This window comes from Prenolepis imparis, unplaced genomic scaffold (genome assembly GCF_030444845.1).
Source record: "Prenolepis imparis isolate NDT839.2.m4 unplaced genomic scaffold, iyPreImpa1.0 SCAF_2, whole genome shotgun sequence".
In the NCBI taxonomy this organism is placed as follows: Eukaryota; Metazoa; Arthropoda; class Insecta; order Hymenoptera; family Formicidae; genus Prenolepis; species Prenolepis imparis.
Window position 1 is genome coordinate 21101213 of NW_028141160.1, and position 27978 is coordinate 21129190.

General features: G+C 35.4%; 2 protein-coding genes across 9 annotated transcripts; one reads left to right on the forward strand and one right to left on the reverse strand.

The window, feature by feature from the left end:
• Positions 1-305: 305 nt before the first annotated feature.
• On the reverse strand, positions 306-20688 carry Hts (adducin 1-like protein hts). Of its 8 annotated transcripts, none has more exons than XM_083031667.1 (16): positions 20086-20679; positions 15438-15576; positions 15119-15305; positions 14649-15031; positions 14053-14499; positions 13837-13973; positions 13611-13728; positions 10814-10927; positions 10594-10686; positions 10136-10331; positions 9837-9974; positions 9625-9696; positions 9085-9159; positions 3957-4024; positions 3171-3299; positions 306-2542 (listed from the first exon to the last, which is right to left on the reverse strand). In XM_083031667.1, the coding sequence occupies exons 2-15, from the start codon at positions 15546-15548 to the stop codon at positions 3186-3188; spliced, it is 2253 nt and encodes a 750-aa protein (XP_082887793.1). In that variant the 5' UTR covers positions 15549-15576; positions 20086-20679; the 3' UTR covers positions 306-2542; positions 3171-3185. The 8 variants fall into 8 exon arrangements, with proteins under 8 accessions (XP_082887793.1, XP_082887791.1, XP_082887795.1 ...); XM_083031665.1 differs by having other exon boundaries at positions 3171-3314; XM_083031669.1 differs by lacking the exon at positions 9085-9159.
• A 1827-nt stretch (positions 20689-22515) lies between these two features.
• On the forward strand, positions 22516-27940 carry LOC145932617 (short/branched chain specific acyl-CoA dehydrogenase, mitochondrial). Its single transcript, XM_083031707.1, has 9 exons — positions 22516-22837; positions 24180-24294; positions 24433-24533; positions 26170-26376; positions 26493-26663; positions 26759-26884; positions 27042-27224; positions 27411-27546; positions 27630-27940. Exons 1-9 carry the CDS (start codon positions 22802-22804, stop codon positions 27803-27805), a joined length of 1251 nt encoding a protein of 416 aa, XP_082887833.1. The 5' UTR covers positions 22516-22801; the 3' UTR covers positions 27806-27940.
• The last annotated feature ends 38 nt before the right edge of the window (positions 27941-27978 follow it).

A 27978-nucleotide genomic window follows, 5' to 3' on the forward strand; every position in this document is an offset into this window, starting at 1 on the left:
AATATAATATTTTTTTAATGTGTGTGTGTGTGTGTGTGTGTGTGATAAAGAGGGCAAATAATAATAATAATAATAGCGAGTAAATAATAGTCATTAACACATTAATTTCACGATTCGATAAAACAATATAAAATAAAACGTAGCGTCATCAAAATTGCCATCTCGCATAGGCATTGATAAAAACTTTTAAAGCAGTGTGCATATGCATATATTTTATTTTTTCACTCTCTTATCTATTCGTTCTATAGTCTTTCCAGCCACTTCAGCATGAATTTATAATCAGCTTAGAACACTCTCTCTTCCTCTCTGGTAGAATAGTATATATACTATATTTTTATTATCTTAATATGCTCTCGAAGATCTATGTATAATACGAATCGCATTATACATAGACATACATAATCATACGTTATTATACATATGTCATATATAGATAGTTTAACGCCGATTTCGTTTGTACAAAATATACGTTGTAAGTGATCGCGATCAATTATGAATAACGTAATCACTAGAGTGCTCCAATTATCAATTTGAACAACACTCCTCGATAGCTTCAACAAGCTAAACTAAATATAGAGAAGTTAAACGACAATTCGTAATTTCATAATTTATTTCTTTGTTTAATTAAAGCCTTTAATGATGTAAATATTTCAAGACTCTGAGAATATTCTTACTAAATCCGGCCTAAAAAAATTCGACTTGTTGAAGTTATTCCAAAAAACTGTTATTCAACCACAAGCGACACGCAAATAATCAAAGCAGATCAAAGAGAGAATCACTCAATTATCATAAAATACGATAAAGAATGAAACTGACACAGAATCTCTCAAATACTAAGACTAATCGACCGATAGTGAAAGTATAAGGGCACGTTTTTACATTAATGAGTAATTCATAAGTTCTTAATTAAAACAGGAAACAAGGGGAAAAAATCATACACCGTTCCAAGCTCTCTTTCTATATATACAACAAATATTTGTTATAACAAATTTCGATTCGAAATGTCAAAGCCATTTCATTCATGTCCAATATATAAAAGAAGTATCTGTCGAAGATTCTATGAAAGCGCTTTATATCTTGATTCCACGCTGGGATTGATTTTTATTTAATTTTACTGTATTTAATTATATATCTTCCAATGAATATATGTGAATTTTCGTTTTTAAACTTGATACACACGATATAACCGATGAATATTGGGGCTTTCTTTTGGCTTACTGGGTCAGCTTTTACGCTATATTTTATCGAGTTATATTGATACATCACAAAGCACCAATCTAGTTGTAAAAAAAAAAAAAAAAACCGAGTTCTCGGCAACAATCGCGTAATCAACAGGAATATCAATACGGCACAAATTACTCTGCACAGGATATCGATCATCACGAAGACGAAACACCAATCTGGGATGTCATCTATTGTCGGGGATGCACACAAAATTGCGTCTTTGCGGACGCGAGATCCATATATATTCCCGTGTATAACATTCCCTCGCATGCCAACATTAAATTTTTAGAACACAGCCTTTCGCACGCATCTCTATATTATTTTTTTTTCGTTATGATAAACGCTGACCGTATCGCCCAGTGGAATCCACAAATATGTTCGAAATATGTTTCATATATCATTTTCAATTAACATTCGCGCGTTAAAAGTTTGCGCCGTAAACTCTATTACATACCTCGTGTTTTGCGAAAGAAGATTATATACCTTCCTCCTAAGTCTAAGATATTATCAATGCCAATGAAAGTTATAATGAAAGAATAGAGAGATAATTTTTTGATGAAGAAAAAAAAAGAGTATAGAGAATAAAAGCAAACTAGAGCAACGAGACGAGACCATATAATAGCAACAACGTCGACAACAACGACGAAGATGACTATGATGACAGTGAGAATGGTTGGCGATAATGATAATGATAACGAAGATGACGATGATAATGAGAATTGTGATAATAATAATAATGATGATGAAGATGACGATAGCAACGACGACGACATCGACATCGACGATGAGCATCAGGAAGAGGACGACGAGGACGATGGCAAAACGGCAACCGTGTCGATATCGGCGAATAATAAAATTGACGAAGACGGTTCAATCAATGATGACGTTTCTCTCTCTCTCTCTCTATCTGTCTTCGTCGTAAAGTATGCATATATGTAACTCTTTATTGCGTTACACACAAAATACGGGATAGGAGAGGCAAAAATTAAATAGCGGATTAAATACATTAGCGCGCGACGCTTAACAAATTAAAAACGTAAAAACATTAACAGTACAATATAGTTTCCTTATCGTAGACGTAATGCGATGGCAGTCTTGAGTCCTGGAAAGATGCTGTGATTGTTGCTCATCCGCTCTTCGATTTTTTTTTTATATATTCGCATATCCTCCTTCCCTTTCATTTTCTCCGCCATTCGTCTGTGCTTCGTTACTCGTCGAATATTTCGTCCTTTATCTTAAACCGAACTCGCTTCGATCTTGAGTTTAAACTTGTATTTTCGTTTTATTATTTATGATAAGCTTTTGCTTGTGGCAGTGTCTGCAAATATAGATTAGCTCAGCGTCAGTAACGTTCGGTTTCTTCCTCCCCGTATTCATCAATTATTATTGTATTTATAGAAACTCTATTTTTTCTAGATATTTGCGCGCGAATGTAATTCTGAAGAATGATTGTTAATTTTTAATTGCGTCCAATGCGAAATGAAATTTAGCGCATCTAATTCTAAGGAAAAGGGATGCTTCTTCCTACCTTCTATGATCAACAAATTAACCGTCCTCGAGAGAAAAGTGTCGACTGACAAGAGATGATCGATTGAACGAGCGAACGATTAAAAAATATATATTAATTAAATATACAAATTAATTAATTAATTATAAATTAAATATATATATATATTAAAATATATATATATATTAAAATATATATATATATATATATAGCAAAGAAAGCTTTAAAAACTCGTTCGGTCGATCCATAGATTGTATTAGATTGTAAAAAATGCTCTCTAGAGTATAAGCATACAAACGCCTATAGGAGAGAAAAATGACGTGTTCGATTCGTAAATATATTTGTTCACGACGTATCTAAAGTCATCCCTCGTGTGCGTATTCGAAATCCAGAGAATAAGAGAAGAGTAAATCGAATTTGGCTTGAGTAATTTACATACCTGAGCTACGACTACCTACGCCTCGACCGACTTCTTCTTTTCTTTCTTCTTTTTAAGGAAAGAAGGCGTCCTAAGGCCCTTCTTCTTCTTCTTTTCCTTCTTTGGCGATTCCTCGCTAACGCTCACATCCTGCGACATGGAACCCTTAACACGGAAGGTCCCAACCGTAACCATAAACCTTTCTGCATGCACATGCATAAGTGCGCGCCGAATTTTCTCGCTAATCGTTCTATTAGCCAATTATAATCTGATCGCATGCAAACCATAGGATAATAATAGAAAAGTTTGTAGAAAAGAGAATCTCTAGAAAAACTGACTATATATGCTTGTGAACAAGCGGCGAGCCTGTATACGATGAAAATTAATACAAAGCGATAATTTGCTCAAATATCGGATACGCTGTGTATTCTTGTAATCGTGATTGTTATTAATTAGAGCGAGAAATATCTTATTCATTTTTTTTTACTTTTAGAAAACAGCGTTCCCTGCAGATGTTTATGATATATGTGTGAGATATGTGAAAAAGGAGGCCGAACGTATATACATATGCGGAGATTTATACTCGCTTTGTTCAAATCAGATTCATTTCTTTCGTTCTTTTTTGTGCCCCCGTAACTCAAGATAAATGTAATAATTTATATCTAGCCCCCATCATCTCAAGATTAGAATTGTATATACATAATAAAACGTGTGAAAAATTAATACGCGATACGTCCGGTTCCCCGCATATGATGCATGATAAATATTTAGCGGTGACTTTGATATTAAAAGTATTATGCGACAAACCTCCTTGCTACTTTGCGAGAAAGTACTGTGATGAGCGTCCGAGTGATCGCCATTTACGGTATTCTCTCCTAGAACACAAATATGGAATTATATAAAACTTGTTGTTAAAGTCTCACCTAAAAATAAAAAAAAATTATCAATAAGAAGATAATAATTAAATTCATAAGGCAACCATCGGTCTCTAGTCAATCACATCTTTTTGTAATAATTTCTAAGCCGAGAAATTGCAATCAATCACACCAAACTTAGGCAGCTGAAAATTACGTATTATTGTTATTTTAAGATAACGAGAAGCGAGAGAAAAAGAGACACACACAAAGATACCTTACCTTTTGAGAAATGATGTTTGTCGGTATTCGCTCTTGAATTCGTTATAGAAAATCAATGTGTCCAAGCAAATAGCATCGATCATTTGTAGCTTGCAGGATGCGTGTATACCATCGTACCAAATAGTAGCAGGTTAATGGTGAGGATTAATGCACACACATAATGCATACAGATCAAATAAAGATGGGTAAAGAAAAAGTATAAAAAGTGTTATGTGCAAAACCTTTATATATATCATCAAACGTGCTTGAAAATTGTTGTGATACTGTATCAATTATACAAGCATTCGAAATTTAAATTAACTTAGATACAATATCGTTAGTAGAAAGCATAAGTATGTAACATAATGTAATGTCGATTAAACTTTCAATTTAATTGGGCAAAAAATATATCAAGAAAATAAACCATAAACCATTAAAATGAACATACTAAATCATGAAATCCTTTGTCTTTAAGTTACAACTTAACTAAAAGAGAAATAGGAAAAGCAAAAACAAAAATAGGAACTAAAAACCTCAGAAAATGTTACATAAACGATATTAGTACTCTTATAAATGTCAATTAATTAATATGTAGAAATTGTCAAAATTTTCTTTTCCTATTCAGATGTGTTTAAAGTCGATCGCGTAAGAAGTGCGCTTTGTTTGTGCATAAAGAGACTCATAAAAGTACAAAAACTATGAAGGAAAAGAAAATTGCAGAAATAACGAACAAGACACATTAACAGACATTGAAATAACGTCTTCTTTTCTACTTAGCATCTAAGAATTGCACATTTACTGGCGCTGCTTTTATAGAATAAATCTTTTTTTGCAGTTTAAAACGCATGAAAACTTGTTAATAAGCTAAATGAACGTGTGTGCAAAGTGAAGAAACATTGACTGTACAAAGTATTCAATATTATATAACAGACGCTCTTCTCAGATCTGAATATTAACACTAAGAGCAAGAACTTTACTTCATCGATTAATTAAAGTAACCGACACGATCTAAAATGTTGTTGAAATTTTTTCTTTTCTCCCCCAAAAATTGGAAAAAACAATTGTTTAGTCTAATCTGATTAAATAATCGCGAAATTAGATATTTTTAAAAGACGAATTGGAGCTACGTGTTCAATGGCGAACTATCCACGACAGCCTTTTCCAAGCGTATAAATTCTTTAGTATCGTACGAATACGACATACAATCTACAGAAGAATCCCAGATATCGCGCCGTTCTTGAACATCGTTCGTCTCATCGTTATCGGAGATAATGACGGAACTAACTTCGGAGATTGTGTAGGTTTCGTCGAGAGAGACAGATTTCTTCACGATATCTACTGTATCGTTTTCCTCGGCAGCATCAACAGAGCCGATTTCCAGGTCACACGATGATTTAGGCTTTTCTAAAATGATCGTCGTAGAATCGTGCAGAGTTTCGTCCAATTCCTCGGTTATAGGCGTCAGACAATTCAACTTATCTCTCGTGGTCGCTTCTTCATCCTTTTCTTGACAATAACAGCAATAACAGCATCGATCGCACGGCCACGTTTCCATTTCTGACCTTGACGCAGCTATGTTCTCGCTGTCCCTCGTTTTATCGAGAACTCTACCACCGATTTCGCGATCGTTGTCGATCGAATCTTCATCAAATACCTGACAAGCAGTATCCGGCGCGACTTTGATGATGCGGAAATTTAACGCCAAAGTACTCGGCTTCTCGACGATCGGCGGCCTCTTTGCTACGGTGCAAAACTCGATCGTGGCGGAGGATCCTCGATCCTCCTTCTCGTCTATCATTTCGTCATTATAACCGGCGAAATTCGGCGACAGATTTTCCAAGAAGCCTTTCATTCGACAAACATTATCGACATCCTTGTCGATCGTCGTCGAGACGTCGGACGTTCGACTGGCCAATTCTGCGAGTGAATATTCGTAACAACAGTTGTAGATAATCTGGCGTACGACTTCTCTCGCGACGTGAAGATCGGAAATAGAAGAATCCAGGAACAACAGAATGTAAACGGACTCGATGATCTCGGCGAGGATATCCCGCGCAATTTGCAAAGCGTCATGCGACGATGGGGTTTCTTCATCATTAAGATCAGCGATGATCTCGTTGGCGGACTCGTTGATCCCATTGTGAAAGACTTCGCCGTCGATATCCTCCAATTCGAGAATCGTGCGACTCGGCAACTCGAGGATGTCGGAACCGCTCGCCGAATGTCTTTCGAACTCGGAATTGCTATCGTTGCTCGATATTGTCATCGTTCTATTTCGATCTTGCAGATCCTGCGTGGACACTGTTGCCTTAGTCGTCGTCGTCGTCGGTTCTATCCACACATAATCGTCCAACGTGTCATCGTTCTCGTTTCTCGTTGTGTCGGATTGCCAGCCCGACGATTGTTCCGCCAAGTCCTGCGAGGTATCGTCGTTACCGCTCTCCTCTTGAACCGCTGGCGGAGTTAAACTGTAAATAAGACTCATATTCGTCGAGTCCAGATTGTACTTGACGCAAGTGTCCGTTTCGGGCAACGCGTCCAGCTCCGTTTTCGACGAGGCTCTCATATTTACGTCGATGCTCTCGACGATTTTCGTGATGTCGTCGCAATACGATTCATAAGTTTCGTTGGTCTCCGCTTTGCTATTTGGCCAATTGTTCTCGCGCATGGATTTTTCGATCCACGTGCAAATGCTTTGCTTCTTGAACTCCGTCGCGTGACCGTTTATTCCTTTATTCATCGATGCCTCTTTGTCCTCGTCGCATTCGGAATGTGTGTTGCAATTGTTGGAAAGTAAATCGTTCAACGGTTGTGAACTTTTTTCGTTATCGCATTGCGTTTTAGCACAGCTTTTCATCTTCGTCATTCTTCTTATTTTACGCTGGTGTTGTTGTTCCTTATTCGTTGCCTGAACCGTCGTCGAATGTAAACAGTTGTTGCTTAATTTCTCGTTACCTGTTTCTCGAGTTACAGAAGATTCCATTTTTCCAGACGCATCCTTCTCAATCGTTATTGCATGATTCTCGCGATTTGCCGTCTCTTCGTGTTGACAATCATGATTCGTATTAATACTAGGAGAGCTCGGTTCTGTCTCCTTCATGTTAATTACTTCAACGAAATTTGGTCGCGCGATATTCTCCCATTTCGTAGAATGCATCACAATCATATCGTCCGAATGCGTCTCGCCATTCATTTTCTCGACGCATCCTCCAGTGTCCGCATTTGTCAGATGTGCGTTGTACTCTTTTACAGAATAAGCAGGTAATTTTTCACTCGTAGAGTCCTCCACCATGTTAGAATTTTGCTCGGATACGTTTTCTCCGCTATTAACGCACGTTGTTCCCTCCGTCTTCGATTCCGTTGCCGAGTTCTTTCGACGCTCGAGATCCTCGAAAAACTTTCGTCTCGCCTCGTAGCGCGATTTTGCGAGAATCTCGTCCCTCCGGACGATCGTGTTCGATTGCGACTTGATGGGCGTCTTCGAACGTGTAATAAGAAAGGGCTTTTTTCGTTCGGCGATCGTCGAGACTTTGACACTCTCCAAATGAAGACTATCGTAAAGAGATTCGGAAAATCGTCGACCGCAGTACACTTCGTTGCTCACTTCGCTGCTGCAATTGCTGCCTAGTTCGCAATCTGCAAGCATTAATTATGTCCCAAAAATGTGTCTCAAATATACACAGGTTCTCGATCGGTGCCCGTCCATCTCGTTTTTGGAGAAACGGAGAACGTTCACGGATACTCGGACATTTTATCCGCGAAGTCGTCTTCGCCGTCGCTTACGCTGCGCTCGAAATAGGTATTCTTAATTTTAGAGCTATCGCTATAATCTCGAAGCTACACCCACTTTCTTTCTGTGTATTTCTTTTTGCAGTTTATATTTATGCTATAATTGCGCGAAAATATTTATTTATCTATCTTGAATAAAATTACTATTCATCGTCATTTGATTTACTACATGTAATTATATAATTTGCGTTACACACAAGACGAGAAAAGATTTTAGAAAAATCGTAGAGAGAATAATTAGCTCGAGTTTTATATAGAAATCGATGATGCTTCTTTCTTATCATTTTCTTATCATTTTAATTTTTATTTATAGTTTAGAAAAAACCCCAACAAATGATAAAAAACCACACCTTAAATTAGATAGAAACACGTGCGAGTTTCAAGGATCTTTTTGTAGCGTTTCACACACAGAAATAAAGAGATTAAAAGAAAGTGCTTTAACGTGAACGATCGGTTATTGATGCAAGCATTAATGATCGATTGATTATATTTCGAGTGACGGAAGGAGACGAGAGGGCTTTTGAAACTCATATATACATATGCAAAAGAATGACAAATTCGATGACACTTTGCAAACGTATCTCTAGCGATATAATTAGAATGAACATATTTGCTCAAGTTTACACATATATACGTATGTATATATGCAATTTACGTAGTTATATTTTGCGGATAGGGAGCGTATTTCATACCGGAAAAGGTGTAGCCTATACCGGATGAAATGCATCTTACGCAATATAAAACGAGATTAATTTAATCGTATAAAAAACTACGTACGAGATTAGACTGAAGATAATCTTATCTTGTACTGTGGCTTGAGATTTCGAAACGTAATCGTAAATTATGTCTCTTTTCCCAGAGTCGTGTATTTTCTATTAATCGCGCAAAAATCGCACATCTTACTATTTCATAAATATTACACTTGTACCAGATAAGATTTCTTCAATCGTCGTAAATAGTCTATATACGACAAAAAATATTTTAGATTGAAGCTCCAGCCCTCGTTTCCCCTCGTATGGAATAAAACTCACCTCCTCTGCAACCACTTTGTCCTTCGATCGTTTTGTAGCGCATCTCATTAAGGTACTCTGTAGTAGCATCATTCACTGCATGTTAAAAATAAATACGTTCACATGCATATTCATCACTAAAATGCTTCTCATATTGTCATTTTCAAATATTGTGATATTCGATAATGCAATACGTACATAGTGATTACGAAATATACCGACGTATTTATTATATCCCGTAAATGATCGCACTGAGAGTTTACCATTATAATACAATACAAACACACCGACAATAATTCGTGCAAAATTATGTAATCTTCATAATGCGATTATATACAAACATGCTGTGATTTGTGGCAAATTAATCATAGAGTATCATGTGCGAATAAAAGCATGCAAAAATCGAGATGAAATCAAAGCAAATCTGTCTTTGTATCGCGTAACACATAACTCTATTCACTTCGCTAATCACTCGTTGACTATTTACACAGACTGAATGGGAAAACATTCACTTGGGGAGCAAGATAGAAATAAAAAAAAAAAAAAAAGGGAAAGACTTACCATCACTTAACACGACTTCGGGTTGACTCGGCACAGGCACTTGTTTCGTTTCTATTCGCAATACTCGGGGTTCTGTAGCAAAGGATTATACACACAAGTATAGTCGTTATAATGTAGAAAATAAAAATATATAGGTATAATGTGTAACGAAATGTGGTACATTCCATGGTGTACGTATGGAAAAATGTGAATTAAAAATACAATGAATTTACCGTCTCTACTCTCCTCCTCCGTTTCCGAAGTAACAGAAACCGGTGACTGAATAGGACTCTTGGCAGTGCTGGATTCATGCGTCGCACGACTGATGTTAAAGGACGACAAGGCCTCGGATTCTGATTGTGACTCATCGTCTATTTACAAAATAGGTAATATTAATGGCTCCAATAAAATGTCTGGTAAACATTAAGTGATCACACGGTATGTCTAAGGATATATATACAGGATACATATATATATATAATGCATGCAAATAAAACGGAAAAGATTGGATTGGCGATTGAATGCAACTAACAAGGATCTCCCTTCTGTTTGCGTTCGATCTCTCTCTTGTATTGATCCAATTCTTGATCCGTGACGGCGTCGAAGGGATTTTTGGCATAGGGTGTCTTGTAGACCATCGCATTGTGTTGAAAACCACGTTGTATAATACCCTTACTAGCGGCTCCTACTAAAACTACTTGTTCTCCAGTACCACTAATTGTTGCGTCCTTACAAACAACGAGTATGCAAGTTACAAGGATGACATATATATTTTCTACAGGAATTTATAAACATAAAAAAAGATGCTATCGTATTGCAATTGTAAATTTTATACTTTGGTAAACATTAAGTTTGAATCGGAAAGACTGTTTAACAAAGATGTTTTTTTTTATAATTTTGATATGTATTGTGAATGTTGATGAATAGAATAAATCTATTCGAATTAATTCAAATCGATTTAAAAATTTGGCAATTATTAAACTTATGTACCTGCATTTTTTTAGCTTCCTCCCATGAAACACCTTCCAGTATGTGGGATTGCGGACCAGCCGATATCTTTTCTGCTCGTCGATAATCTTTAATCTGTCAGGGAAGCAAAGGCAAATATCGAACTTGTACATTTCCATTTATGCAAATTCGCCGATATAACAAGAAAGCAAAAATAAAGAGACAATAGAATATTTATGCTAATGTAATTAGCAATACTTACCTGCTGTTGTAATTGTTTGAACTCCTTTGGATTGGTATTTTTCGGTACAAACTGAAGAGCACCGTCTATCTTCACTGGGGTGCTGCTATGGGTAGGAGATCCATCAGACACCCACTGCACACAAAACCAGAACATTAGTCGACCCCCTTCAAACCATCATAAGAAGCAATAATAATGTTAACACAAGTAAAGACTCTTGCATGCTATGTGTGCCTGCTGCATATTTGTCTCCTCTTTAATATATTGTTCCAGAATATAATTTACTGGGAAATATCACAACACTATTTATGATTTGTGACAAATCGTATAAAAATATATAAGTTAATGTAATATTACAGGTAATACTGCATAAAAATCAGCACAGCTCAGAAATATGATAATATTAATTAATACGCGTTGATAACATTTCAAGGAAATAGAACAAATAAAATTCATGAAACACATAGGGTCATTTGATCTGGTTTTGTAAATGCAGTGGGATCAGTGTCGCCAGGGAGATCTTGATGACGAGATCAGGCACACATTCATACAGAGTCGTGAAACACTTTTATACGCTTTTTTACACATTCTATAGTTATATTGTGATAAGAAATCATTATTCTATTCTCGCCTCATGCAATATTCAGGTAAAATGGGACAAAACCTTATCGTGCCTCTATTTATAGATGCACGAAACATTTACACCCTAATTATAACACTTTTGCTATAGAATAATTCTGTACGCAAATAGAATAGATGAATTCAAAATCATATAATTAGCGTCAATCAATATATTGTATGTAGGCGCGATAACGTATACATAACTTTGCAATATATTATGAAAGGCTCCAAGTTTATTAGCGTAGCATCAGTAGGCTATGAATAGTGCTAAGTATAAAGTACCATTAAAGTTGAAGTTTTATTAAAGTTGATATAATCGTCCTCTTTAAACAGCACATATAACTTTATTTAAACATCAAGAAGCTACAGAAGAACAGTCGTTAATATCTTATAGGTAAATATACTTATACTAACGATTGACTGGAATTCAACATGATAATATTTCATAAATTGTGTTTACGAAAATGTTAATCGCCCTCGTTCTTAGTCTTCCGTCTGCGCGTTTCATATTTAATAGGAATCTCTTCCTTTGTTAAACATATTTTCACTAAGCTTTTTTGATTTTATAGAAATGAGTCACTTTTTTATTAGTTATGTGTCAGTGTCAAAAACTGTGACTTTGTCAAAACACAAACAAGTGTATAATAAAAAAAAGATTGTACTATCAGTCTCTATCAACAATTAAATAAAAAAATTATTTGATATTTGTTTTTATGCGAAGCTTTAACAACTCTCTTTTATTATTTCATTTTAATATATTAGTTGAAGAATGCACCAATAACAATTTGCTTTAATCTATATTTGTAATATCATGAAACATTTATATCGCATGTGTAATGGAAATTTGTGCAATTAAAAATTACATTAAATAATAATTATTATCTCTTTTTGTTAATTTCATGTTAAGAATCTGACCCATATTTATACACACGAATCACGCGCGTGCACACACATAGGCACATATATGTACATGTTGGTCTCTACATAAAATTTAAAGTTGTGTGATTTTTGTTTCAAATTTGTACTTTGATCATCGCATTAATAAGCGGTTGCCAAATATAATATCGCTCTGTGATAACAAGAATTATATTTATATCTGTAAAAGAGCTATATAAAAGAGCTATATAATCATTATAGTGAAATATTTCAGTATATTATAACAAACATTAATGCTTGATATATTATTTACTTTGTGAGATGTTTGTGTTGGGATTAAACTAATATAATATACTGATAAAATTATCATTTTTAACATATTAGCATTTAGATATAGACTAATGGCACGAGTTGGAATGCATCAAATTCGTGGAAAAAAACTATCATGATTATAACTAGCATAATATATATATATATATATGTACGTATATACTTACTCGTATATATTTATATAATAAAACTAAATTAAAATGATGTCAAAGCAAATTAAATTATGCAATTAACATGATAAAATGCAATTATCTATGGTCTACTGGCTGAAAACTGTGCTGATAATATCAGTGCATAATATCGCATTGGATACGAGGTTATATTATCTATTTACGGCCATAAATTATGCGCATCATCTTTCTCAGTCATCGCTAAAAATATCTCCAAAATATTGTTCGGTAAAATAAAATTATCATCCACCGATGTAGAAAATAAAATAAAAATTGATAATAGAGTTATATCGCTGTATGAATTTCACCAAAGTCCCGAAATAGTGATAGTAGAAACATAACATGTTGATATAGATATATTTAAGAAGAGGTTATATATCTTAAAAAGTAAAAAGATCAATATTCTAAAATTTTAACATAAGAATCTCATTGTCAGTATTATATCAAAGTTCAATTAAAATAAGTTTGTGATATAGTGGCAAACTAAAATTTTGGTATCATGCCTAAAAAAAGGCTCGACAATATTCTATTCTCAAATTAAATTAAACGAAATAAATCTTATAAACGATTCCATATACATCTATATCATAATTATTTAATATATATCAATATATTATACTATTTAGTATTTTTGACGCGTTTAAAGCTCTCCTTCTCCTTTCTTGCGCAAGTCGTAATTCGATTAGCAGCCACAATACGCGATTACAATATTAATATTGCCAAATAAGAAATACCTATATTAGATTTAGCATCAGGCGAGTTCGCGCAAAAGTGTGAGTAAATAATTAGTCGTTCTTATTCTCAAAAGTAATGACTTCTACCTTGGTGATCTTTTTAGGATCGGGTGTTCCAGTTTCCAGGATCTCGACTTTCTGATAAACGTTTGGCGAATTTAACCAACGGGATCTGTCCGTGCCTTTACGTCCGCCCTTCCACAATCTACTCGAAAGAAAAAGGAAAAAAGAAATCAATTGCAATCAATCACATTAACGACTCTATTGTTGGAGCAAAGTAATCGCTCCAAATCAAAGAAAAGGGGAAGCTTACCCTTGCTTATACAATTCCTCCTCTTCGAGTAGATATCCTAAGGACGATACGGCCGGTGGAACTTCAACATCGTTTCGCGGTTTTGGAGGTTCTCCTTTTACGAGTGGATTTCTATATATGTAGCCCGTACGGAATCCCTGAAACAACACGACACAACGAGAAGACATTATAATCGAACTGTTGTAATGTCGAATCGCTTTTCGCGATTGAACTTACAGCATTATCGAGCATTCTCATAAGAGCTTCAAATTCAGCGCCGCCGATTCTCCAGCGTTTCTCGAGTTTTTCCGCGAGAGCGGATGACTCCACCACTGAACTCTGCTGAGGGATCGGTGGTTTTCGCGAAGCTTCGAATATAGCCTTCTTCGATTCCTCGCTGATAAGGTTTAGATTGTCTATACCGGCGGGCATCAGCTTCAGTTGAGTTTCACAAGCGACTACGGTGTTGTAAACGTTGAAGAACGCTTCCTCTACTGTTTCTCCACAGCAAAGGGCACCGCGATTCGTCAGAAGCATAACCTTATTGATCGGCCCGAGGTTTCTAGCAATCTTCTCCCGTTCCTCCGGTTCGACGGAACCTCCTATATATTGATGGGTACTCACTTCGCCTATCACTATGCTCTCTTGACCGATCGGTAACAATCCACACTTCAAGGAAGAGACCTATGCAATACATATCGCGGGCGTGTTAGCTAATAAATTTTAATCGTTAATCATTAACATTAAATCAATATCGCACAATCGCGGTATAAAAATACGAGACAAGAAACGGATCATCGGAAATGAAGAAATGGGAGACGAAATATACTCACAGCGGTAACGGACGGAGTAGTAATATGAATAATACACTTGATATCGGGTCTCGCGGCGTGTATTGTCGAGTGCAATTGGAAACTTGTGACATGCACGCCAAAGTTCGTCGTTCCCTGCTCGACGATCGTGCCTTGCATGTCCACCTTTATCAGACTCGAGGCGGTGACCTCGTGATAAAGTAGCCCGTAAGGATTTATTAAAAAGTGCTCCTGATCCTGATTAAGACGGGCGGTGATTTGTCCGCCGACGCCTTGCGTCCATCCGTACAGATCGAGTAATCTGAACACCGCCGCCAATTTGCACCGCAGCAACTTTTCGCCCTTGGCGTATCCCATACTTTCCACGCCGCGAATGTCGTTGATAGGTAAGACGCAATTTGAATCTGTATTTTCGAATAAATATCGTATATGATAATGCGAGCGAGAAAAGAAAGGCAAAATGATATAACTCGAAGCGATCTGGCACTAACTTTTGAACACATTGCCGTTGAATCGGGCTCCCTGTGCCCCCATCATATCGGAGATCTGTTGCAAAAGACCGGAGGGTCCAGCGCCGTCCTTCATCTGCGTCTCGATTATACGTTCTAGCTCTTCTCGGAAAATTCGCGAGTTCATCATCATCTCCACTCTCTTTCTCCTCTCCATTTCTCTCATATCCTGTAAATAAGATTCTCTTATATATATTTAATATAATATATATTTGCACGTTTAATTCATTCGTTTGTCTTCGAATTTTTTCCGCAAAATTCGGATAAAAAATTATCGTGCTAAATTTTTGACGCAACTTACCGCATCAATATCAGCGGGTCTCATCTTGCTTTTTTCATCTTCTGTCAAACCATCCATCACACCATTTGTGTGCGGTTCGCTCAATGCTTGTTGTTGACTCGTATCTGCCATTTTCGTGCCTCGTACAAGTTACCGGCAACTGAAAAATATCATTTGCCAATATAGATTAGACAAAATGGCAAAAATCTTTTGCTTTGATATATTTTTATATTAATTATTTCAAATAATAGTCTACACTAAAAAAAAAAATTGTAATAGAGGAAGACATATCGCATTGTATATTATATATCCAAAATTTCTCAACACGTTTGTTACAAAAAAAAATAAAGAACAATGAAAAAATTATGCGGAAAAAAAAACGAAGGCCTAACGATCTGCGAAACGCGTAAGCGAAATTTTTACTCGTTTCTGCCGAATCCGATACGAGGTATGGACACCTTACCGGTGTGCGATCAATAAAGTTGCGGGGCCCTATACCAGGAATCGTGTGCGTGCAGCGAAACGCGAACCGCGTATAGGCGACATCCTTTTATTTAGCCTCGAGCTTTCGGGGGAGAGAATTGTTTTACAATTTTCTCTTTGAAATAAAGAACATTTATTTATCGCGCATCGTTATTATACCGATATGTACATGAAATAAAGTATTTAATGGCCGTGTTACTCATTTAGCGCGCTTGCTTAGCTCGGATCTGTGTCACCGGTCGTTCACCGCTTGGCTTTCCTTACGCCAAGTACCGGTGCATCGGACACGCAATGCTCTCGTACATATACATATACTCGGCTACATACAATCCTTATCCTACGGCATCCGCTTTTCACCTTTTCACGCCGCATTTCCCTCGCCACCGGCCGAATCCCACGTTAAATCCTCGCATAAGTAATATTCTATCGCAATCACACGAGTATTTTATAATAATATATACCTTTCAACAATTTATATTTATTTTTTATATATATTTTTTTTTATTACGTAACGTTACACACTTTCGATCAAAATCAATGTTACTGATGATCATCGAGAAAAAACCTACCGATGAATAAGTCGTTTTTCAATAAGATTAATCCACCGCTTGGACTTCCGATTATTACCGCGCCGGAAAACGTGCGTCATGCGTCTGCACTTCCGTTGTGCACACACGCACAAAAAAGAAGAGAAGCACGATAGTTAACCGCAGGTTTATACCTTGTATGCAGCACGCAAGCGCGTAAAAAAGACCGCACAATCGAGCTCGTATATGTATCTCGTACAACCAAATCCTTTGTATGTTTCGCGAACTTTTATATCAAAAATCTCTCTCTATCCAGATAATAATTATAATACTCGCGCAAATATATATTGGATGATTGCAAAAGTTCGTGCCCGATTTGAAGTTATTAATCCATCTATGCAAATCGGGCACGAACTTTTGCAATCATCTAATATTTTATTAATAATCGCGTCACATGTCATTAGCGCTAAATATTTCGCGAGAATAAAAGGCAGTCGAGCCTCTGATACCTGTTTTACTCAACAATATTACATATTCATATTCATCGATTATCTCATCCTCATATTATGTATTATTTTCGCCCGTACACACAATTAATGCATTACGCTTCCGTACAGATAGAGATGCAAACAATTTGTACCTAATACGAAAATAACGCTGAGTGAGTATTCGCGCAGCGTATTATCGTTTGAAACTCTGCCAAGGGGGATAACTCGCATTAGCTGAAGCGATGTAATGATATATATATGCTCTTTCGATATATTGCCGAATCGAGAGTACGGAAACGTTGGCTCGCAAAAATATGTATTAGTGGCCGGCTGTCAATGGTGGCTCGGTGCGAATTGACGGTAATTAACGTTAAGGGGTTTAGGTATTTGGCATAAGTGGCTTCGTTTAAGTCCCTCGTTGATATGCGCGCTGCCTCGTTGACATACAACGCGATACAGCGTCGTAATATTGTTCGTGATATCGGCGAAATGACCAATAACGGGAGTATCGAGAGAGAAAAAGATAGAGAGAACAATAAAAAGAAAGAGAAGCTATATACGTTAACAAAGAAACACATATAAACGAGGCCAACGAATGCTCGACCACAGCGATTTTTCGAGCAGACGTAAGATTGATGGATTTCCGCATAAATCACTTCGACGGCTTAGGATAATTATCGAGTTCCAGTTTTCGATCCGTCTCTATTGTACAATCGTATCTCTTCAAATTTTCTGACGCAACGATGATGCATGTGACTCCACGTGACGTCAGATAACATATCCTTTTGGGGTTGCATATGCCGCCTCGACGTTTATCTATCTCGACGATAACGGGAGACAATATGGACCATTCCACGAACTGAATGAAAGCGATCACACGGACGAGATTCGCTGCGTTTCCTGGCGCGAGATAGTGTTCGCGCGAGTCCTCGTCTTAAAATAGAGAAAGGCCAGGGACGGCGTCGGATACATCTTTTGTTAGCTAATTTTTTTTCTTTGCTTTTACATATCTCACGCGTCTCTCATCTTCAAGGCGCCGAGAAAATGGCGAAAGCATCCTGCAGATGTACAAATAATTAGCGAAACACGAAGAAAATCATATTTTTATATATATTATATGTAATATTTTGTTTAATTATATTTATTATATATATATTATAATATATATTATATTATATATTTATAAGTATATATAAATATAAATAATATATAATAATTGTTATAAATATTTATATGTATCATAAATATTATATAAATAGTATTTTTTTATATTGATTCAAGAGTTTGCCAATCATTTTGCTGCGAAAGCTGTTTCTCTATCCCATCTTTTTCTTTCATTTACATTTAATAACGATAGCCTAATTGCACGTGAAAGAGACCGTGATAAAAATAGAGGAGAAAAGTTTGAAACAAACTGTGTTAGTGCTATTTACTGTATAATATATGCATATGCTGCACGCGCAACATATCCAAGGCGGGGATCCGTGTGATACGATGATGATCAGGTCCCCTTCTTACGCAACTTTTATTAGCCCGTAGCTATGAAAATCGCACTGCGTGCGTGTGCACCTGCGCACGTGCTTGTATAGATGGACTTGTTTACGGATTCGAAAAAGTACGAAATATTCGAATCTATTCTCCCCCTCGAGTTCTTATACATATATCGTAGCGTAAATTAAATCAGTCTGGGAAGTCATATCAGATCGATCGCTCTTCAATTCTTCCGAATCTCCGGGTTATTGAATTCGCGGGTTATTGACATAGGGCGAACAGTATATATATACATATATTATATGTATACCTGTATCGAGTATACGCGAGCAACAGAATGAGTCATCATCGATAATATGTCTATATGTATATATCGCGTTGATTATAAATCTGTTGGTTCAATGAAAAAAAACGGGACTGAAAGTACCGATAAATCACACACATTTGTATCTATATATTGTAAATGTAATTTTTTTTCTCGGGAATTTTTCTTTTTTTTACTTCGATACTGACATCATACGCCGAAACGAGCGTATAGACGCGGATTATCATCATCGGGCGCCCGACTGCCCACGACGACGGACACTTTACACACAATGACGTCATGGCTAATCACAGATTACGCTCGGTCGTAGCGGACGAGCGTCCTAGAGAGAGCCGCTGACAATTATAAGAGACGAAAGTGACAGTGATAGGGAGAGAATCGATTCGCGATTACAGAGGCTACATTATTATATAGTATCGTCTATTGAACTCTCACTAAATTATATATCGCGGAGCATATCGTGTATCTTTCATATCGTGTCCATTAACTCGGGACAATATACGCTTCCTTTTTTACGGAGAATTATTCTCGCTCGATTAAAAGCGCGATTGTCTCGACGCAGCTGGAGAATGAAAGCCCTCGAACGCGGTGTTATTGCGTTGACCTTTATGGAAAAGGTTTCGCTATCGCAATTATTATCGAAACGAAGACAAATCGCCGGTGTCTTTATCCGCGGCAGTTGTCTCTGTTGCATCGAGGCTCTATTGGAAATTTATTATCGCGAGACTACAACGAAACCTGTCGACGCCGAACGACGAGGACAAATTCTCCAACGATGATCGCACATCGAGTGCACATATAATTAGCCGAGCGGAACGTCTTTAAGTCGAGCGTTAAAGTAACAATATTTCGAGATACGGTGTAGCCAACTACTATAGAGGCTACAAGAGTGACAAGACGGGCAAATGGCGACATTTTGGGGGGAGGCGAATTTCAGATTTCATCGTTCGAATCGCGGTGATGAGGAAACACGAAGAGGTAGAGAGTCTCGTCGTCGGGCGTCGCCGTGGCGTCTCCCTATACACACACACACACACACACACACACACACTACACACGTCATCCTAACGCCTAAATGACGAGGAAAAAAGTCGGAGTAGCGCGTGGCACCGGGGAATCGCGTCCAAGTAGTATATCGCATCGTAGTAGCCCATCGTAGACGACACACCCCTCTACGTCATTCATCGGGCGCGAACGAGAGTAACGGGGCGTCGAGCCCGAAGGAGCTTGGAAGAGGAACGCGAGGGAAAAAAAAAAAATTACATCTCAAAATGTCCTCGTCCCAGAAAAGGGGGGGAATAAATGAGAGGGCGACTTACTTGGAGTCGCCTATATATATGTACGTATGTACTTACCTAAAGGAATCGCCGTCGCCAGCAGCCGCTTCCTCTTCTTCTTCTTCCTCCTCCTCCTTTCCCGAGATATGCCCGAGCCCGTTTCACGAACCGTACAACAGCTCGGCCGTCCGTATCGCACCGCGCGCGCGGCTGTTCCGTTCGATGAACAGCTTCCCCGCCACCGCCGCCGCCTCTTCACCCGCCGCCTCCGCGTTTCGGGCGCCCCTCCTCACCCCCCGGTGCGATGTCTCGACTCTCTGTCCGACTGGCCGAATTATGTGTCTCTATCGTCCGCTCATTGATGAAGGCTCCTCGCGAGCTACTTTACGCCCGATGATGCACGCACGACGCGGACGGATCCGGCGTCGACCGTACGTATAAATACACGTTTGGATTTTTTTTTTTTCACGCGCCAATCTCCCCGAGATCCGCGAAAACTCGCATAGCTGAGAGCCCGATTTTTCGTCCTCTCGCACACGCTGTATATGCACGTATACGTGGAGATCAATCGCGACGACGTCGCGATCCTCGAGAACCGACTACGGTGACTGGTCACTGGACAGTTTCCAGGTAAAACGCCGCGCGTATATCTCACGAATGGTCCATGAACCAACTGCGACATAATAGGGTGCTAGATGGTCGCTGAAGGAAGCGTCAGCGAATCCCGCGGTTAGCGCCAACTATCGGCGATTGTCCACACTATCGCCGACAGGATTGCCAACAATTTCCAATTTTTTTTTTCTTTAAAATTCGATATAAATATTTGTTTACGACATTTTATTATATCTTGTCATCCTTTGCTCAATATATATCTTTTTTCATAAATTAAAAGAAATATATATAAAGCCCCTTGTTGAATGTTTTTTTTTTTATAATTCGAATGATAATTGCTATGGTCGATCGTAGAGAATCTCAAGGAGAGAGAAAGCGACAACTGGTCACGTGACCAGCTATTCGTGATTGGCTGGCATAATATGTACTATTTGGACATTGCGACGCCAATGCAGTATAACCTCACAGTACGTGTACGTCACACATTTGACATTTTCCGGTGGGCACTGCGTATACTGCATTGGCGTCGCAATGTCCAAATAGTACATATTATGCCAGCCAATCACGAATAGCTGGTCACGTGACCAGTTGTCGCTTCTCTCTCCTTGAGGTTCTCTAGTCGATCGGCAAGGAATATCGATTTAAATCGATTCCTTTATAATCGATGTAGAATGTAGAATTGTAGAATCGATACCCGTGAAATCGTTTCAGTTGAGATGGTTATTATAATGTACATACATAGGCCGGTATTCATAGTCGGTTCTTATATTTAAGAATGTCTTAAGTACAATCTTAAGATGTGATTAACCAATCACAGAGCCGTATTTGCATCTTAAGACATTACTTAAGACGCTCTTGAAATAAGAACGGACTATGAATACCGGCCATAGAGACGTAATTCTAAAATCTACTGTACTATAAAAATCGATAATTTTATATATATTCATGATATAATATAAAAATATATATTATATATTATACATACAGAATGTAATTAAAAGGTTTTTTTTATTAAGAAAGAACTTTGAGGGTGAGTATACTGCACATCAGAGTAAAAAATATTATATAAACATTTCGATCACATATTCTTGTAAAAGATTTGTCATTTTTTTCATATATGCCTTTAACCAAATGTATATAATATATATATGTATATCATAAATATGGATCACAAATTACAAAATGCATATATATAATATATATTTTTCTTTTTTGAAAAACACTAATATAAATATATATATTAAATATTATATAATAAAATATAATTAATATTTTTACATATATATTTCTTAGAAAGGCACGAAAGAGCAAGTATATGATCACAAAAAATCAATCTAAAACTTTTATATATCTTTCTCAAGGTAATTTTTGTTTTTAATCGATAGATATATCGGATTACGTACAATCATAGTATAATCGGACATCAATTAAAGAAGATATGCACATAAAAGATATACAAGTATATAACAAATTATTTCGACAACGTTTTTAATAGATTAGATATATACATATATCTTGCTTAATAAAAATTGTATAAATATTTTCAAAAATTAATTTATCGATTGATTCTCGATTGATTTTATTAATCTACATTTGATTTATAATCTACATATAGCAATATCATCTAAACTCTAGATAAGAAAAATTCTGTGCGAGGGAGAGCTATTATGTTGATAGATATGAAGCAATCATTGCGATAACAAAATTTCGTAATTCTATAAAAATGAAAAGTTTATCAAGCAAAAGAAAAATTCTACTCTTTGATGATGTAAATTTAAAAGATCTTTCTCTCTTTCTTGTTGAATACAGATATGTGTCTTTGAAAAATCGTGCGCTCGGTGATAAGAATAAGAAGACGCAAACACGAATCGATATAAATCAATATTGTAGGCGTATATAATAAACCAGAGAGAGAAAATGACGGAGCAGATACCTCAAGCAGACTGACAGGGTATTGGAGTTGGCCTGGCATGATTAACTTCTTATTAGTTCTTCATTACGCAACAACCTGTTTTGTACGAACGCGAAAGCACAATCTGGATCGGCTTCTCTCGACCGGCACAGAGCGACAAAAAGCCGAACCGCAAATGATCCTAGTCAGTGCTAGCTTAGCTTGCGGACCGCCAGCATCGTCGGGCATATTCTTCACACAAATAACAATTCAAAGGAGACACGTCCAACCATGAACGCCTCTATGCTTAGATCAATCTTCCGTGAAGTACGTGAGCAACAATCCCTTTTTCTTCTTCTTTTTGTTATTTATCAAATTTATATTTATATATAATTATATATAATTATATATTATATATAATTATATATATATTTATAACTTTTTGTAAACTGTTTCTTGTAAATATATCTCATTTGTTACAGCAGCGTTAAACGTTTTTTTTTAATTATCGAATCCAAAACAACTCCAATTTGAAATACAATAATAAAATATCCGTTTCCATATGTATTGTGCCGCTACATAATTTATAAATTCGATTGAACTAATTATTAGCTCGAAACACAAATTCGATTAAACTTTTCTTTACTACTATTGTAATAAAATCTTTCTTTATAATGTTATATGATTTCATGATATCCAAGAAAACATGAAATTTTTGTTTTATCTAAATTAGAAAGAGATAAGCACACACTATATCATACGCCTACTTGATTTATCTGTAATGAATTTCCTTATCCATTTTATTGGATTTTATATAAATTAATACGTTTTGTTATCTGTTTTATTTTATTTTCTACGACCAATCTATCAATTATATCGTAATATTTTCGACAAAACACAATACATTTTATTCATGCACAAGAAAAGCTTTTAAATAGAAGTTAATTTAATTGTACTTAATTTTGTTAAATTCTTTTTTATCTTATGTATTATATGTACGCTATTATATATAATTTAGACTACAATAATGCGTACACATTGTTTTTAAAAGATTTATAACAGATATTTTCCAATATTAAAAAAAATATATATGTAATAATAATATATATTTCTAATAGAATAATTTGTAATAGAATAATTTGTTGAAATTTTAGCTACACAAAGACATAATAAAATCATATTTTCATAGATTTTCGCATCGATTTTTCAACGTAATTTTAGCAACTTAACATTTACTTTTATTGTGCATTATTGTTTTTCGATTTACTAGCCTGTTGAACATATTCAGTATATAACTAAACTTTTGTGCAATGCCACATTTTCCTTTTAAGTCAAAGAACTAATTACAATTTTATTAGTCATAACATCTATGTTTTTACTGCATACTATCAGTTTTACGTTTACTATTTTACTGAAAATATTCAGTACATAATTGAATGTCTGTGCAATGCCACGTTCTACTCCTTAAAAATAACTGCGATTACAGAGAACAAATTACGATGATTGACAGATCAGCTGCATCAATTTTCTGCACGCACGCAATGTTTATCAGTATATTTTTCAGCACAAGAAGAATAAAAATATATATTTTTTAATAATAAATATGTATCGTATGTATATACTAGAAAAATAAATAAATATATATATATATATATATTTTTTTTTATAGATACCGAAAAAATTTACGCAAACGCGAGGAATACATTTATGTATGTCAAGACTCGATCATTGCCCAGCCCCTTTGACGCAATTTACTGATGATGAACTTATGATGAAAGAAACTGGTGAGAATGACTAATATTTCATTATCACAGTTTTATTATACTGTAAAATGATAAACAAGTTAATTAGAAAAAAGTCTATTGCAACATAGAATTCATATAATCATTATCAATAAATTCATAAATATCAATATTTTCCAGTCGCTAAATTGGCTAAAGAAGAAATCGCTCCACTAGTACGGAAAATGGAAAAGGAGGGGAAAATAGATGATTACGTCTTGAAAACACTGTTCGAGAACGGCGTAAGTCCTCTTTCGAAATAACTTATTTGAATTATTTTAGATCGAATTAGGTTTTTAAATTAAATTGTGTATATGTAAAGAAATCTTTTCGATCAATTGTATCAGTTATAATCAGTATGAACAGTATAATCAGTTATAAACAGAGAGATTGATAATATCCAACGAATCTATATATTTGAATTATATTTAATTTATAATACATCTGAGAGACACACATATGACTTATAAATATTCTTGTGTGTTTACACGCGTTTGTATATTTATAGATTATACGTTATAATAATATTACTTATACATTTCTCAGTTATACGTATAATCAATTTAAAAAAAGAATTTTTATCATTTTAAATACACAAAAAGCAAAATAAAATACGTCGCGTTATTCATCCGTATTTAAGTAAGAAACTTAAGAGAATTAGTAATGTGGTGAATAAAAGATAAAGGTGATAAAAAGATAAAGGTGATAAAAAGATAAAGGAAAGGACAGTTTGAATATGTTAAATGTCATTGAAAGTGATCAAAGCAGTTTGTATACACAGCCGGTTTCTTGTCGCTTGTGTATCAAAAGCATTTGACGCGAGACATAATTTCTTAATCATCGATGAACAAGAAATAATAGAAAGAAATAATATAGCATTCATTGAGATTATAAGCAAAATCAAAACGAAAATTTCACAGACAAATTGATTAACAAATTAAATTTCCAGACAATATCAATCTTGCATCGATAAACTGATATTTTTAAATGAAAGATTCTATCTTTTTCTCTCTTCTCTCGCGCACGTATTTTATATAATTTATGCTTTAATAAAATATTTGAAATACCTTTTTTCTTTATTTTATTTACTCGTAAACTGACACAATTTGATCGACAAAAAGTAGTACACGTTATATATACTAATTTCGCTAGAATCTATTAATTTTTATTAGTCGTATATTATTGCAAGTGTTGATAAGAAAATATATTCAAACTTCCGATCAAAATATTGTTTATCTGGTCGCGATTGTGAAATTCATTGCAAATATGATAATATCGAAAGTCTCATGTATGGATGTTTGATTCATTAATCGCGTAAAATGGCTAAATTAACAAATTGGAAAAGATAAAGAAAGAAGGTATATTTTTTTCATTAAGAACCGCATGAGGAAAATATTTTTTATCGCCTGCATACGTATTAAAAATATTTTTTGTACACAATATACATATATACAAGGCGATAAAAAATATCTTGTCTTTACGCAATTTGTAACGAGGAAATATATCTTGTCTTTTTCTTTCTTTATGCAGTTCGTAATAAGACACAAAGATTTCGTGATAATATATAAATATATTTTTTTACAACATGCATGTTAATTACATTTGTTTCACAATTGTAATCAACGTGTAAATAGTACATTGGACAAAGCCAATCTTGAAAATTTTTTATTCATTGCTCTCTCTCTCTCGTTAAGAGAAAAGAGAAAATTCCATAGAATTTTATATAAAATGTCTAATAATAAGACTATATACCACAATTTTTTTTATTATATAATATCAAACTTTTCAACCATCATTTTGCGTATGTAATGCACTTTTTAATATTCTAGTATATTAATAAAAAGAGATATGTTATATTTTAATATCTTTCAATTTCAGTTGATGGGTCTCGAAATTCCGACAGATTACGGCGGCGCAGGCTGTAATTTCATGAGTACCATTTTGACTATCGAAGAAGTTGCTAAAATCGACGGATCTGTGGCTGCTCTTGTTGATATACATAACACATTAGTGAATTCGTTGATAATTAAAGTTGCATCCGAGGAGCAAAAGCAAATCTATTTACCTAAATTAGCACAAAACTACGTAAGTTGCTATGCACAATTGACATACATTTACGTTACAAAAAAATACTTTATTCTATCTGATGTGTGTATATGGATTTAAAGTCATAAAATAATTATAAAATATGTCCTTTTTAGGCTGGGAGTTTTTGTTTAACGGAACCTAGTTCGGGATCGGATGCTTTTTCTCTCAAGACCGAAGCGAAAAAGGATGGTTCTGATTACATTATTAATGGAACAAAAATGTGGATTTCGAATTCGGACATCGCGGGAGTTTTTTTAGTTTTTGCTAATGCGAATCCTTCCGCAGTGAGTAGATCCTTACGTACTCTATTTTAAAAAAATCGAATACATTATTTAAAGCTTAGAAAATAAATTAATGTAATATTCTTTTCATTAAACAGGGATACCGCGGCATCACAACTTTCTTCGTAGATCGTGACACTCCTGGTTTGACGGTTAACAAACCGGAAGAGAAATTAGGCATTAAGGCATCCGGAACTTGCATGATCTATTTCGACAACGTTAGAGTACGTACCAGAGATAAAAGAATAAAGCTCTTTGCATGTTATTATATATATATATATATATATATATATATATATATATTATTTTTACCAAATACAAATAATACATAAAATCAATTATTTATTTTTCAATTAATATTCGATATTTTTATTTTTTTAGGTACCTGAAAATAACATTTTGGGTGAATTTGGGCATGGATATAAATATGCGGCTGGATTCCTTAACGAAGGTCGAGTCGGAATAGGGGCACAAATGATTGGTATAGCACAAGGATGCTTAGACGCGACTATACCCTATACGTTGGAACGAAAACAATTTGGATATGACGTTTTCTCATTCCAGGTATGATAGATAAGAATCCGTTATCATTTTACGTCGTCTGAATCTGCCCACAGCATTCATATTCAAAGAACGTTCAGAAGATATATTTAGGCGATAAAATATCTTCGAGATATCTTCTAAACGTCATTTGGATATACATGCTGTGTGGGTGAAAAATAATCTATTTTTGATATGAAATCTGTTTAGTCGATGCAACATCAAATAGCTCAAGTTGCAACCGATCTCGAATGCGCCAAGTTGCTCGTTTATAACGCAGCTAGATTGGTCGATGCTAAAAAGGATGTTATGAAGGAAGCGGCAATGGCTAAATTAGTCGCATCTGGTAAGCAATTTGCCAATCTCAAACTCTTTTTCATAAATACAAGCGTGAAACAAAAGAATAATATACTATATAATGTTACACAGAAACTGCTCTACGTGTTACGGCAAAATGCATTGATTTTATGGGAGGTGTTGGATTTACCACAGACTTCCCCCAGGAGAAGTACTTTCGAGATTCGAAAATTGGAACTATTTACGAAGGCACGAGTAACATGCAATTGTCAACGATTGCAAAATGTATACGTAAGCAATATTCCTAACTGATGATCAGTATAAATCTTTTTAAAATTGTGATGTATGTTTAATATAAATTGCATCATGATTGTCATTTCCAAAAGATAGAGCACACATGTACCATTTTAAAGAATATATTTTTCTATATTTATATATTATAATTCAATTTCTTATCATCATAAAAAGCACCCAGTGCTCT

Bases quoted from the DNA above. Each gene is read 5' to 3' on its own strand.
- Hts (XM_083031664.1), bottom strand. From the start codon at position 15,548: ATGGCAGATACGAGTCAACAACAAGCATTGAGCGAACCGCACACAAAT. The intron at 10,687-10,813 runs GTAAGTATTGCT...CTTCCCTGACAG, and splicing joins TCAAACAATTACAACAGCAG to ATTAAAGATTATCGACGAGC. The intron at 9,975-10,135 runs GTTAGTTGCATT...TTTTGTAAATAG, and splicing joins CAAACAGAAGGGAGATCCTT to ACGATGAGTCACAATCAGAA.
- LOC145932617 (XM_083031707.1), top strand. From the start codon at position 22,802: ATGAACGCCTCTATGCTTAGATCAATCTTCCGTGAA. The intron at 26,377-26,492 runs GTAAGTTGCTAT...TGTCCTTTTTAG, and splicing joins CTAAATTAGCACAAAACTAC to GCTGGGAGTTTTTGTTTAAC. The intron at 27,225-27,410 runs GTATGATAGATA...AAATCTGTTTAG, and splicing joins ATGACGTTTTCTCATTCCAG to TCGATGCAACATCAAATAGC.